Raw genomic sequence first — 15,884 nt, forward strand, 5'->3', positions numbered from 1 at the left:
AGCACACATGATGTGTCACAACTGATATGGAAGCGACCACACTAAGCACATGTGCACTGAATCGAAGTGAGCAAAGCAGCAAATCAGAAAGGATGTGCACTACAGATCTAGGCACCCCAGCCACAATGTCAGCTGCAATGAATGTTGGCTACCACTCCCATGGTCAGCTCATAACAGTACTGATCCCTGTGCACACTTGTTTCCCCTCTCGCACCAATTTATACGCAACCCCCCAAAAGCTCCAAGTATAATTTTACTGAGAATTTTTTGCAATTTATCGTTTTATTTGCTGCATAGAGTTACATTTGCAAACCCCTTTTGCTAATTAGCTAACACGATTAGTTTACCTCTGTACAAACTTATATCTTTTATAGAACTACCTCGCCATTTGTAAATGTAGGAAACACAGGCCTTCTCATTGAGGGCTAAAGAAACAGTCTGATCTGTAATGTAGACTGCAAATTTTCTATCAAGCTGAATATTTTTATATGGCACTCTTTCTATTGTTGGCTTCAGCATAATTTCGTTAAAAATAACTAATGGTTTTCACATTTAGGACATGCTCAGGTTTCCTAAACATCTTTTTGATTCGCAAATGTAGAAACCAGGCAAACAAGAAGCAAGAACCAGAAATTTTATGCATTTTGTAATTTTTCATGCGCTTTCATTTAGAGTTGCACCCCAGTGACCATACAAAACTACTTACAAGCGCTTGTATTTGGTATACATGGTTCTGTGTAGGATGTACAAAGTTCCCTTTAAAAATTTTTGCCATGATGAAGCACGCAGCCGGCTGAGGAGACCAGACTGTATTGTCTTTCTAGAATTTCTGTTCTTCTTTAGTTCATTCATGAGTGAAATCCATAATCAAAATCCTGTTGGTGACCAGTGTCTTCATGACTACATATGAGCAATCGCTGGAAAAGAGCATGCTATGAAGTGAAGCAACATAAGAGATGAATGTGTCACAGCTGTCTAGAACAGTACTCTACCAACAAGGTATTTATGTGAAAACCTTGAATGAATGCCTCTAGGCTTATGACATGGCACAGAGAAAACCAAATAGCTCTTTCCCATACTGAATTCCTTTATTTATTTATTTTTGCATGAAACTGCCTAGTTCAAGATCCACGCTACTTTAGCACCAGCTTAACCCTGAATAAAATGCATGCCAGTGTTCAGTGAATGCCTGCTGAGAAAAGAGCCAAAGAAAAACAGGCCCAAGCCATTTCATTACCATTCTGCTCCTAAAGCTGCAACTACCATACCATACCAACACCATTTGGGGCAGACAAGAAAGAATATGATACTGAAACCACTCCAACCCTAAAGTAACAACTCCACAAACCTACTGAAAATTAAAAGTCAGTCCAAATAATGCCTGCAAAAAATTGTTGCACAGCTACAGTCAGATATAACTTAAGTCTGCAGTGAAGCTCCGCCCACAATCAGGACCACCGCACAGAATTCCTCCACGACGAAAAAGTAGTCCGTTGTTGAAACTTTTCTTCTGTACCTAAACAAGAAGCTTATGACAAGAAAAAAATGATCAGCTCTAGAGTTTTGATACCTGGCTATTTAAGACAATCAAACATTAAAAAGCTGACTTCGTTTACTGTTACGATCAGCCAGCGGAGTATTAAAGGACGCAGAGGTCCATGGCCCAGTGTTAGCAACTGCTGTTTTTAAGTTGTATCATACTATAATATGCCCCACTGCCCCATTCTTTGCAGATGAATATACTAACATTATTATGCATTGGTGCTTTGCATAAGCCGTCAGCTGGCCAAACTTTTCACTACATTACTGTACTACAGCACATAAAAGTATTCTTTTATTTTTATTTAGGTACTAATTATAGTTTGGACAAATAAGCTTTTGTTTGTTGAACTCACTGACACAAAAGAACAGCAATCCTAAGTTCAACAAATAGCAGGCATGGTCAGAGTTCATTATGTAACTGCCCAATTTAGTCAAGCATAATTAAACCTGAAGTACAACTTAAATGGTGCACAAAACTGTTCCTTTCGGGCACCCATTACAAGAACAAGAACAAAAACAGAGGAGGGGTAGGACACAGCAAACAACCACTATCTGGATTTAGTGGGGCCTGTAATCACTGAGTAATCATTTGAGTAGGGTATGAGAATTGAGTATGGCCTCGGAAATGGGGTACTCCAGCTATATCATTAAAAAAGTAAGGTCGCCATGGTATCTATAAAGGGCAATTTGTGATTTCTGAACATACTTATTTTCCCTTAATTGGGCTGATATGGCAGGAAACAAAAACGTTGCTATGTCAGCAAACATACTACGCAGAGACACATTTTAAATAACAAAGGGCAACTCTAATAGCCGTTTTCTACATCATAAGGGCCTTTCTATTTACGTCAATCAATATGTCAAAACTTACAACGCGTGCACAATGTGCAATCGTGCACTGCAAAGCAAATACGGAGCCTATTCACGAGCCTATTCGCGAGTGACACGGGTTGAATAACACCGTACCAGTCGCGGAATATGCTAGCACGCAGCAGTACTGCTGCCGTGCTTTTCTGTAGGTATCCATGCAAACATTAACCGCACAAAAAACACCGTGAAACACTTCGACAGCTCAAGGTGTAAGAAGGCGAGTTACGTCATGCTCTTCCAACAGTTCAATTGGCAGCGTGTAGGTTCAAAACCACTTACATGGGCATTCTGCACGCATTCCAAGACATTAAAATTGTTCGTCAATTGGCTGGGAGAGCACAGAAGCTTGAGTTCACTAGCGCATGTAGGATCCTCCGCAAGCTTCACAACAGTCGGCTGCTCAACACGCCTTACTTTGCTATCGGTATTGGCAGCCACGATATTGTCCAGACTATTCAGCGGCGCAGCAGCATTTAAGCAATACGCAAAAGGCGTTTGCTGAAGCACAACAAAGACAAACAAAACCGCGGACACACAACAACACCACGAGTTCCGCCGCCAGCACGACATGGTACAACGCGGCGTCACCGACACACGACCGTCCCTAGACGCCATGATAGTTGTTCACGGACCTATTCATACCGCCGCCGCAGCCTGCTTCGGAGGCAACCCGCAAGCAGCGCGTACGAACGCGCGAACCGCCACGCGTGGCGTGCTACGCGCGAGCGGCTTGAGCGGCGGCCGAGTACCTTCGAGCGCGCAGCGCGCGCGCTTCAAAGCCCCCTAACGCAAGCTAAAATTTGATACACAACGATCCGCATTCCCATTATGACGACACACACATGGACGAACGCTGCACTCACAACTTGTTTACTACAATAAGGCGCGCTAAATTTAAGAGCTGCGTCGCACATGTGGCCGTATTCCGATCTGCACATCGCAAGTGAAGCATCGCTTATGCAGTTATTTCCCTTTTACTTACGTGATACGGTGATGAAAACATTTTTTAATTCGACCTAAAATTGGTGGTCAGTCCCTGAGCTTCCAGAACTTCGCGTGCGGTTTGATCTTCACTTTTTTTCTTCGTGTGCTTTGAGGAGTATGAACTTTCACTTTAACAAGTCGACAAAGAAGGAGGCGTTCTCGAAAGGTCTCTTCCACGAGAAAGCCCTTGAGGCAGTGCTAGTGCACTAGATTTCTCTATAAACAGTGCAGAATAACTTCCCCCTTGCAAAAAGTCAGGCTATCTAGCCTCTATAGTGATCAGGCCAGAATTGCAAAACATAAAAATTGCTGACCTTTGCAAAAGACATTGGGAAAGACAAATTGTCTAAGCAGGTTGTGAATTATAAAGGCAGTGCTCTGAGTGCCTTTAACGCCAAGACGTACTAACCAAAGACGGCACATGGCACCGCGGTAGCACCAAACATCAGAATAATGTTGTCAAATTAATATGTAACTTACAGTAACGTTACTTGTTGCACTGGAGCGCTACATTAAAGTTAAAAATTAACAAATGACATATATCTTATATCGGAAACATTTGAACATTCAAAGAAAACATTGTTCTTATGCTGACTTTTAAATGTCATTATAGTGTTAAAGATTAACGAATAATGTTATATGTCGTATCATGAACATTACTTTAACGTTCTAAATAAACATTGATCTAATATAGTCCTCCATAGTAGGGTACAGCTTAAAGGGACCATGAAATGTTTATTGAGGTTAGGAAAAGCGCACCAGCGATCAGTATTCCGTCACTCGTCGCCGTACAGAAAAAAAAAATACGCTATAGCTTCATTAACACCGTAGACATCGGCGATCAAAAATGATGCGCTTTCTCTCCCCCCTCAACACCCACGTGCCCGAAAAGAAATTAAGAAAACAGGTCGGGACGGCACCCCTCCGAAACTCCGAAATGAGCTAGTCGCATGCATCAACCACGAGGAGACCGCGCCGCATCTCATATCAGCGTTCAAGGATTCGGGCGTCCACTTTTCTTGGCACCTGGATTTCTCTTTATCAATCGCGCACAGCGAGGCGCAACGGAAGGTGTGTCAGCGAAGACTTGTTGTTGTTCACCTCGTGCAATGGCGCATACCCACACAGGGGGATCGGCCAAGAAGTGGGGTGCATATGGAATTTTGCTGTACGTCAATATCAGACCTCTTTCTATCTTCTTTGCCGATTTTACAGTGCTGTACCGATTTCTTCTTCTTCTTCTTCTTCTTCACCTCTTTATAATGGCACCTACCCACGTGGGGGGATTGGCTTCCCGTCGTCTTCGTCTTCTTTCTCTCTGCCGCCGGCAAGAAAAGTGGGAAGGAAACGAGAATTCCCAAGCATTTTTACATCACAGTGGGCTTACGGCTGTGGATTTACGGAAGCACTGCCGACAAAAGCGCGCGATAGCTTCGATACAATTGATCGAAGCTGTGATGTGAGATGGGGGTACCCCAAATCTCTCGGTTAGCGGAATGGTTTGCCGCGTGGTGGAAAGGTTCGCCGCGAACCCCTAGCCCTTTTTTTGAATCTTCACAGGCTCAATTTCGAGATATTCGAATTTTACCTCGGAAATAATTCGATATAAGCGGGTACAAACACGCGGGGTATACGTATTGCAGTTTATAGGCCGAGATGAAAAACTTTTTAATTTACAGATATTTCAAAATTTATCAGTCCGAATTAACAAGCTTTAACTGTTTTATTAGATAAGATGCATGGTAATGGGAGGGCATTTCACACCTAAGCCAGATAACATGATAATATGATAAGATAATATTGATAAGATGATAATAATGAAATACTTTATTTTCCTATGGGTTCGTGATGCCTGGTCTGGTCGCTGCTCTTTGTCCACCGCACTGCTCGCTCCCCCGATTGCTCCCACCCGTTGGATCAGCCAAGCTGTTCCTTCGGGTATACTTCGGGTATGAGCTGGTCAAGGTGGCCTGAGTGTTTCTGGGTAGAGAGCTAAAATATACCCGCGGTGAACATTTTCAGGTCCTGACTGTACTCTTTGAAGAGTGAGACTACCGGGAAACGTTGCTTCTTCATTATGTGACGCTCCTTCTTTGTTACAACACGGTGAAAGCATGATGAAAGCTCAGCGTCGCACACTCTCAAGACGAAGGATGCGCTGTGCTCGAGCTGAAGCGTGCACGCACCGAGTAAGAGAAACCGACGATTTAACGAAAAACAGTGAACGGTCTCATTGTTGCCGAGACAGCAGTTTCAGATGTCGACACTGCGGAGCGCTGAGCGGAAGCGGCGAGGAATAGGAGGAGGAGATTAGGAAGAAAGGAAAAGCGGGGTAACCGTCTCATTCTTGAATCACGATGTAGCACCGTGCTTGGGGCGGATGCCTAGACTCACGTGCTGTTCGATTTTCAAGGAGGTGAAACAAAATTCATGAGCAGTGCTGGTCTATTGGTTCTTCTACTCTTTACCCCGCTTTTATCGGAGTGTAGTTAACAACAGAAAAAAAATTCGTTTGGCCAGCACGGAAGCGAATGACCTTGTAACGCACAAAAGCCACAGTGGCCGCCATTTTGCTGCACATGAAGCACGGCCAAAGGCGGCACGCGTGTGTGACCGGCTTATCGCCGCCTGAACCGTTCTACACCGCTGAAGCTGAGGGCGGCGCCCGTCATATATCGTGAATACCTCTCAGTGACGCTGACTGCACGAAGCCGCAAACCGATCAGACGCGGTTCAGGAAAGGCAAGCGGAAGCCGTGTGCATTGCAACACCCTGGGTAACGAACCGGATGCTCACGTCATGTCTGCAATCTTACATCCTGGTGCCATGAGCCATCGGAGCCACTGCTCTGCGTCGGCCGCGACTATGCCGGCGGGTTCCTTCGCAGCGTTATCTAAGTGACTGAGCCAGGGAGGTCATTACAATGTACCCGCATCTTACTCCCAAGTTTGTTCACATTTACAAACCATGCAACTTAATTGTCGCTCCTCCGGCTGGTCGAAAACACTGCAGAGATTGGGGCCGGAGAGCGCGTCAGATATAATATACATGGAGGAAGGATCGATCGTCCATTGATATTTAGTTTGAAATAGTGCATTGTGTTCAGTAGATAACGGCGCTCGCGAATATCAAATGCCCAAATAAGGCGGCTTTTTAACACAAGCTGATCTGAATGTGTTCACGAGCCCATCATCAAAAAAATAAACATGCACGAAGAGGATATGCATCGGCCGCGTTTCACGTGCGGTTTGTGCACGTTCAGGAATTGTGCCCTAGATTGGTATTGTACCATACAGCAGGCGAAAGATGCCCAAAAGGATGGGATCCGCAAGAGACGGCGACGTGCTTTGAGGTCCTCAGGCATTCATGGGGCTGTGCATATCGAAAACGTCATTGCAGTTTTTAGAAGAACCGCTTTTCAAGTGGCCTTGAGTATACTGAAAGTAAACGAGGCTGCTTCGAAGGCATGAGAACGGTGCCATTAAAGGCGCGGTCACGAGCAAAGCGTCTCCAGACATGCAGTTCTGAAAATCATCTCATTTCAGTTGTCGTTTGCTGTAGCGCGCAGGTCATAGAGCGTTACAAGCATGTTTCGTGAGCATACAGGGGTAGGCACGGGAGTTAATTAAGGGTTTGGTTTGGCTTATGGGGTTTAACGTCCCAAAGCAACTCAGGCTATGAGGGACGCCGTAGAGAAGGGCTCTGGAAATTTCGACCAACTGGGCATCACACAGTACACGGGCCTCTAGAATTTCGCCTCCATCGAAATTCGACCGCCGCGGCCGGGATCGATAATTAAGGGGCTGGTTTGAATACATACACTATAATGATGACGGTGATGAATTTTTATGGAACAAGGGCATCTGTGGCAACGGTTTTGAAGCGAAGGAAAGTACCAAGGAATATTGCTATTTTTTCCTTAGAGAAGGAAAGTAATTTCGTAATCATTCAGACAGGTAGTAATTTGGCCCTGTGTAGAGGGAAAAACAGCATGCTGATAGGAACTAAACCTACGACCTCCGCAAATCGCGCATGTAGCACTCAAACGACGTACGACGAGGGCTATCTCCACTAGTGAGTGAGTGAAGAAACTTTATTTCCGCCAGAAGAAGACCCGTGCCCCTCCGGGTTCGCGCGCAGGCGTCCGGGGAGGGGCAGCGGCGTCGCAGCTGGAAGACTAGCAACGATATAGTCGCGCAGCTTCTGCTGCCAGGCGGGTAGCGTATCGCTGTATGCTAAGGTCGGCACTTCTGAGTATGGTCTCCCATTCCTCTGCATTATTAATTCTGCCATATCCTGGGGCACTGGGGCATCTCCATAGTATGTGTTCGAGTGTAGCGGTATGCCCGGAGAACTCGCACACCTCCGCATCCTCCCTCGTGTCACCTCCTGTCCAGCTCCTACAGAGCGGGGATGCGAAGTTTCTAGCTTGGAGTCTTCTCCAGTCATAGGCCTCAGCCGAGCTAAGCGATCTATCCGGAGGAGGATAGATCCTTTTGTTCTTTTTCTGAATGTCTGTGATGCTATTAAAGGTATTGGTTTCCTCTTTAGTGCTGAATTCGTATGAGGTGTCCACGGCTCCCCAGGGTAAAGAGGAGCGGGCGAGCCTGTGGGCGGCCTCGTTTCCAACCAGACCCGAGTGGGCTGGGGTCCAGATGATTAGAATATTGTGGGCTGGGATAAAGTCTTTTAGATATTTAGCCGCCATTTCGTGGATGCGTCCCTTGCTGTAATTTCTAATTGCGGCTTTGCAGTCGCTTACTACGTATTTGGTACCTGGCTGAGTTAGAGCAATCGCTATTGCAACCTCCTCCGCCACAAGGGGTTTTAAGTCAAGGTGTCTTAAAACGCCTAACGTTCTGCCTGTGTCCCCGACCGCTACGGAGACGGTGTCTCCTAGCGTGCCTACCGCGGCATCAGTGTAGGCCACGGTTCCCAGTGGCATCTTGCCTAGCTTAGCAGCCAGCTGTGCGACCCTGCTTTCCCTTCTGCCTTTGTCGTGGATGGGATGCATGTTTCTGGGTATGGGAGCGATAATAAGATGCTCTCTTATTTCTCTTCCCAGATCTGTTCTGGTGTGCACTGTGCTATCTACGGTTACCCATTTCGTTAGCTCTAGGTATTTCCTTCCTGCGGGTGTGGATGTTAGCCTTTCGATTTGCGATATTCTACCGCTTCAGTCAGTTCTCTCCAATTATGCAGACCCATTTTCTCCAGTATATCATTGGACGTGGAAATGGGCAGCCCTAGCGCTCGTTTGACACATTTTCTGATGATTGTGTCTAATGCCTTTTCTTCGGTTTTGTTTACTTTCAGGCATGGGGTTGCGTAGCATATCCTGCTAACGATGAAGGCCTGCGTGAGTCTTAGTTTGCTGGACTCCGAGAGTCCTTCCCCCCTTCTAGATACCTTTCTGAAGGCTCTGACGACAAGTTCAGCCTGCGCTTTGAGCTTGTACAGCGTACTTTTGTTTTTCCCTTTTCTGTTAATATACATGCCTAGGATTCTTATTTCCTCGACAATTGGTATCGTTCTATTTTCAAGTGTAACCTCGATTGCCGGTATCCTTTGACTGCGCTTGCTCATTGCTACAAATAGCTCCGACTTTTGCGGAGAGCAGCTGAGACCCACGCATTTCGTATGCTCGTTGATGATATCCGCTGCCTTCTGTAGCTTTTCTTTCATTTCTGATTCGCCTCCTTTGTTTAGCCAGACATTTACATCATCTGCGTAGAGGCTGATGTTTAAGCCTTCTATCTCTCTAAGCTTGCGGGGAAGGTCCCTCATTACCAGATTAAAGAGAAATGGGGAGAGGACAGCCCCTTGTGGGGTTTCTCTACATCCCATGGGGAACTCATCGGATGTGATGCCCTGAAAGGTAATGATAGCAGTCCTGTCCCTTAGGAACGATCGGATGTAGTTGTAGGTGTTTTTTCCTACAGCTATCTCATTTAGCCCATCAAGGATGGCGTCATGGCTGACATTGTCAAAGGCTTTCTTAAGATCTATACCTAAGATCGCCTTCAGGTTGCCGAGGTCCAGCTGATCTACTATATCTCCATAGAGTCTTAGCATTGTATCTTGGGTGGTGAGCCCAGGCCTAAATCCGACCATTTCATCTGCAGCCAGAGGCCGTTATCCTCCATGTATTTGGTCAGTCTGGTCAGGATGACCTTCTCAAGCAGTTTCCCTACACATGATGTTAGTGAGATCGGCCTGAGGTTCTCCAAGCTCGGAGGTTTGCCCTGCTTGTGTATAAGCGTGATCTTGGCCTTCTTCCACTCTTCGGGGACAGCGCCTGCTTTCCACACTTGGTTGAGATACCTAGTGAGGCTATTTATTGATTCTTCATCCAGATTTCTCAACATTCTGTTATCTACTCTGTCGAGCCCCGGGGCTGACCTTCGTTTTAGCTTCAGCAGTTCCATCCTGACCTCGGCTCTTAATATGGGGGCATCCAACTCCTCATTTGGTAGTCCCTTATAGTCGTCATGTTGAGCGGCCCCATGGGGAGCAATATACAGTGACTTGAGCGTGTCAATAAGTTGCTCATCTGTGCCATTAAACTTATACCTAGCTTTTATTTGCTCAGTTCTCATAGCCGTCTTAGATTTATTTGGGTCTATAAGAAATTTGAGCAACTGCCATGTACTGGATTTTCCCATGCTTTTCTCCATTTCCTCGCATCTATTATCCCATCTCTGAGATTCCAACTGTCGAGCATACTTTTCTAATTCTGCATTAATTGTGTCTAGCTATTTCCCTCCTTAGGTTTCTGTTCCACCTTTGGCGTTTCAGCTGGTTATTTAGCTGTTCCTTCCTTTTGTACATGCTGAAGAGCCTGCGGTCCATTCTATCTTGGGAGTCATCTACCTGAACCTCCTCAGTTGCTCTTTCTACATGCTCAAGCAGCGTTGCCGTCCAGTTCTGGATACAGCTTATGTCGCTATGCTCATGTTCTTCTCTGATAGCTCTGAATTTATACCAATCCGTAAGCTTCTCTTGCCTGTAGGTTGTAGGTTTCACGCTGACTTTTCTGCTGAGCTCGAGCTCCAGCAGAAAGTGATCGCTACCCAAATCTTCCTGTCGGTTCCGCCATTTCACAATACCAGCGTTCCTACATAGCGTAAGGTCGGGAGATGTGTCCGCTGTAACGCTGTTACCAGTCCTCGTGGGACAGGTTTACCACTAGTTTCGATGACAGGGTGTCTTTTCTTCTACTCCCCGCCAAATTATCTCGCAACCAAATGATTGCTTAATTATTTTCCATTGTCACAATCAACTTTTCATTTTCTGTGAACTGAAGCCGACGATGCAATTACAAATGTTTTTTTTTTTTTGCAGGGTTGGCACAGAAAAAAAAAACTGACGACATTTACGCCGTGGTGTATAATGCGCGAAACTGAGCGGCCGCTGTCCGCGCGCTGGGGTAGCCAATGAGAATGTGCGCATGCGCATTGTCATGATGTTGGAATTTGGTCTGTTTGGGATGGCCAACGATGTGGTACGGCTTCAACGGCAAGATCGCGCTGTACCGCAAGCCGCAAGAGTGCGGTGTTCTTTTCATTTTGCCCCCAGTCTGGCAACACAGCGCATCCTTCCCGCTGTGAGAATATTTTAGCTTAGAGAAAATGAATACTAGTGAGCCTGATTTTTACTTCGGTGCTGCAAAGAACGGTGAGTGGAAGTTTTAATGAATATATTTCTTCTGCAGAACGTAATATTTTGTGTTGCTATGTTCACGTTTCAGTTATCGCGTCATTGGGCCCAAAATGGCGGGCGGCGTAGTTTGGATGGCTGCTTTTCCCGCACTTCCGCCGAACTCTCCAGCCCAGAGCCGTATATTAAGGCGAAAGTAGCGAAAGCCTTATGTGGCCCATTAGCAACGGAACCCGGCGTCGTTGTCGGCGTCCAGGAAAAGTGCTCCGCAAAACCCCCAATGACGTCATCAGCAAAGAGCAAAAATCTCTTCCGAAGGCATGGGGAATTGAACCTAGGACCTTCAGATTGCAAAGCGAGCACGCTGCCCATAGGCCACAAAACCACACTGCTTCCCCGCGAATAACCCAGGTGGCACCGAAACATTACCTTGGCTTGTTGGTGATCCATCTCGAAGTAACAGCGCAAAAACATAGACAGAACACATAGAATAAGAAGACACCACCAGCGCTCGTGGTGTCTTCTTATTCTATGTGTCCTGTGTACGTTTTTGCGCTGTTACTTCGAGATTACAATAATGCTGCATTTTTGTTTTCGTCAAATGTTATTTCAGTGTTCTTATTGTCCTTTTTCCCTAACGTTTTTGTAATGTCACAGATAAACGCTGCAATAACCTTCACCTAAATTTAATGAAACAATTAAATAACACAAACGTAACACAAATGTTACATTCTCGAAAATGGTGAAGCAGCCTTGCAAGAGAATGCAGGCCCGCCAGTTGTGACGGCGCACAACTTACAACGCTTTGCAAGAACCAACAATGAAGGCGACACTTGAGCTCCACTATACAGCCCAACATGCAACTCTTATTCACTCACCTTCGAACGGATACCACGGAGCAAAGCTTATATATCTATTACTGAGGGGTGTCCCATGAGTGATAGGGGCGAGTGGGTAGAAACCAAACTTAATACGGCTGTGTATGCAGTCAGTGGCGAGTAAGAGATGTGGTTGCAAAGTACTGTTAGGTGAAACATCTTTACTGTAAGAACAATGGGAAAAGTTCTGGGAATAAATTCTTGAAATATATTTGTAATGTTGTTTTATATTTATGACACGAACACTAACAACGTTTATAGGACTATATTGAAACAATCTTTATTTCGAACGTTAATGTTTTCTATATAACTTGTAACGTTATATGTAATTTTTTTGCGTTGATGTAATGTTACATTGCAGCATATAACATTACTGCAACTTGCATAACATTTTGTGACATTATTCTAATGTTCGGTGCTACCTTGGAATGGTGAACCTATAGTGCATGCGTTGCGTTACGACTGTATGCTGATGAGTAGGTGTGTCATTAGAAAGGAAGGAAAAAATACAAATGAAAAAATTAGTGCCTTCGCCTTCAAAGCCTTTCTCTTTCTAATTTTCTCTCTTCATCTCTTTCTTCATGGCGCGGCTCGGGTATCCAGCGCTTTCCTTTCCTGAAAACGAATTATTATTTTTTTTTCGCTATTTGCGCGCAGTAGAGGGTGCACATGTGCACCTCCTCGAACAAAACGCCAGTGCAGCTGCTGGAGCAGTTCCATCATCCTCACCCGCGTGACGGCGCGCTCTCGATCGACGTCATTGGCTGGAGGGCCGCATTTTCGTTCTTGAGTAGGTAACGGCGCACTTCCCTCCCCACTAGCCTTGGAAGTGCTTGCCCTCACCTCTGCTTCGCCCTTTCCGGTCGCGACCTCACGGAATTCCTTTCGAGTGTTGCAGATGCAGCTATCGCTATGAAACCTAATGGTGGCCAAGCAGCGTTTCCAGCTCGGCATGCGTCAGATGAAAATCAAGCCTCGGTACATGGAGAGGAAAACACCCACGAATATTTCCACTTTAGATTTCCCATGGAGGGGCTCGGTACGTTCTGTTAGCGTTGTCTTAATTTGCCTCCACAGGATTATGCGTTTCACGCAGTCGCGGTGACCAGCTATAAGTGACCACAGACTTGTAAAAACCTCGTAACCTGAACTGGGATAGGTTTTACGACGCCCTCACTAGTGGAGTGCGCCACAAAAGATCCATTTCGTGGTGTCTAGCATGCGCTTCATGCCTTGATTTCTGTCGAGTAGCACGTGCTGCGATATCCCTAACGTGTGCATTTAATTTTTTTTTTTCACAGTGCAGCTTCGTGCCCCACATCCTCACGTGATGGCTCGAAATACAGCGACCATATCACGAGGGTGTAGTCTAAGGTGCGCTTTCGAGCCCAGCGGGAGGTACGCCTGCAGCCTTCCCCGCGCGATTTAACCACCATGCCCGAGAGTTTAGCTTCTCAATCGCTCACATTGCTTTCTGGGAAACTGCGACACCACGGCTCGAAAAGCCATAAAACTGACCCCTGACAGCGCGCCGGAGGAGGAAAAACTCTGAGGCCAGCGCTTACGCCCAGTGAAGAAGAGAGCTTGCTGCGCCAAGGCCCGCTGGTAATCTGCCGAGTCCGAGTAAGCCTAGCACTCCAGGAAGGAGGGGGAGAATAAGGAAAATGAGGGCAGGTAATGACAGTGTTACAAGAGTAGAAAATGTGTTCTGTGTCTGCCATCACCTGACACCACCGCCCTGAGGTGACGAATTGTCCCGCGGGCTAGTCGAGTATCGCTGCTTCGTTCGCAGATTAGAGCCCTACTTGGTGGATACATGACAACCAGTCGCATCACAGACAGAAAATTGATATAGTTTGAAAGCAAATTAAATTGCACAATGGTGGTGGTTGCTGACTGCCCACGTCGGCCCGCAAGCCGTTATACAAGGTGCTTCACGAAACTTGAGCCAATGATTAAAAATAACCTGAAAAACGCAGCTGGGCCCCCAGCTACATATATTGTTTCCCGTCGTGTGAAACTCCGCGCCCCCTCCCCCTCCCCCCCCTTCCCAAACGGCAGAGGCTACCGCGGAACCACCTATGTCGGCAACTTGTAGCTGTGCGACAGGACTCTTTTTACACACCTAATTCGGAAGTGTGCAGGGCTCTGATTAGCGCGCGAAACGCACCTTTTACGATTACTAGTAAATTTTGCCTGTGAAGGAATCGTGATGTGCACTATGTCTGCGAAGCAATGCAGATTCTTTCACTTCCCTTTCTCCGCAGACGACGACCGGTCAAGCTTTCTCAATAAACGTATTCATTCAATCGTTTCAGCAACCTACCTGCCATCGGCGACACTTGTCTGCCTCATACCACCTCCCACATGTGCTCCTGTTCGCAACTGGTTTTTGCTCTATTCATAGCCGAATACGGCTTATTCGGGTTACCTGTGGCTTCCGTGGCGACACCCCGGCATGCCACTGTTCGAAAACTGTGCTGAAAAATTGGGGGGGGGGGGGCTTAGCTTTGGTTAAACCCGGTGGGTTGCGAAAGAGCGCGGCGCGCCGCGCCAAGCGGCCGCCGTTACCGACAAGCCGAGTTGGGAGCGCGAGCCCGTCTCAAGGCTTTTAACATTGCCCTAGCGCCAAGGGCGTCCGCAGAATTTTTTGCAGGGGGGGGCCCCGTTGGTGCCCCGGGGGGGGGGGGGGGGGGGGTATGTTCGTAGCAGAAAGGCGCTATTTGCGGAGTAAATTTATTTATTTATATATAAATAAAAATTAAACAAAATGCACACATGAAAGAAAAATTACAAACAGCAAATTAAAGCGCGGCTAGGAGAGGTACATTGGAGTTTATCAACGAAGAAACAACTAAAATTAATAAAAATGCAAAAAGATGCTATATCACTTCGTGGAGAAGAGTGCTCAGTCTTGCTGCATACATACGGGTTCTCGACTCACCCGGATTGATGACCAGCACACAGCACAATATGTTCACAAACACGCAACTACAGTCACTCAGTCAGTCTTCCTTGAACAGCAACTGTAGGCGCCTCGGATTTTTCTGGGCGAATTGCGTAATTACACGTGTGATAAATTCACTTCTGTGCTTCATTACACGCTCTCGGTGCACACTCATCATACACATTGATTGGAAAAACTGTTGAACGCGTACGTTGAAAACAAAAGATGACTATATATACAACGAAAACTTATTTACAAGATAAATGCACGCTCGCAGCTTCATACACCTCGCTCCATCTTGCTTGCGCATCCGCACAGTCGAGCAACCGCACACACACTGCTCTCCGCTCGTCGTTTTCTCGTCCGCTGTCTTGGTTGTTCTCAGCTTCGCTGACAACCGGCCACTAAAAACACCCAAGCACAAACACAGAGGCGCGCACACGTGCAAGGGCTTACTTGCCGCAGTATCCCCGAATGCGCACTTTGGGGGTGAAAGGAACGCCGCGCAACTTCCGAGGGGAAGGGACACTCGCCACTCCAGTCGGAAAATTTGTTTTTGTGTTTTTATGGGGTTCAGAGCCCCAAAACGACTCAGGCTATGAGGGATGGAGTAGTACAGAGTTCCGGGTAATGTCGACCACCTGGGTCTCTTTACCATGCACTGACACGCACAGTACATGGGCGCTGTTGTGATTTGAGGCCCAGCCAGAGGTGACAGGCGAGCCAGGCAGGCGCCATCGGGCTGCGTTGACCAAAGGCGCTGGTTTTCGCAGAAGACGCAAAGAACGCTGGTGTGGGGGCGCCTCGGGAGACTGCGTCGCCGTGAACAAAAGCAGCTAATCCCCTTTGCCGGAGATTCTGAAAGCGGCGCTTCTACCGAACTGCGCTACCCGTGGATCGGAGGAGACAGCGAGCGGCGGCGGCGCCAACTCATCGCCCGCTTGCCCCTGAGCAGCCCGACAAAGCGGGGGTGGACACGGCTGATTTTACCTTCCCTCCTTAAG

General features: G+C 46.8%; 1 protein-coding gene across 3 annotated transcripts in view; it reads right to left on the reverse strand.

Annotated features, from left to right (window-relative positions):
* The window catches only part of Glg1 (Golgi apparatus protein 1), a 77,917-nt gene extending 74,800 nt beyond the window's left edge, over window positions 1-3,117 (reverse strand). Inside the window, exons 1-2 of one of the 3 annotated variants that reach the window (XM_089580437.1) lie at window positions 2,692-2,815; window positions 707-917 (exon numbers count right to left, since the gene is read on the reverse strand). In XM_089580437.1, coding sequence (XP_089436563.1) covers window positions 707-775 — 69 coding nt within the window. In that variant the 5' untranslated portion in view covers window positions 776-917; window positions 2,692-2,815. The other 2 variants (XM_089580438.1, XM_089580436.1) reach the window with 2 other exon arrangements.
* Window positions 3,118-15,884: the final 12,767 nt, after the last annotated feature.

Source organism: Amblyomma mixtum, chromosome 3 (assembly GCF_055824585.1).
Source record: "Amblyomma mixtum isolate Tamu chromosome 3, ASM5582458v1, whole genome shotgun sequence".
NCBI classification, from domain to species: Eukaryota; Metazoa; Arthropoda; class Arachnida; order Ixodida; family Ixodidae; genus Amblyomma; species Amblyomma mixtum.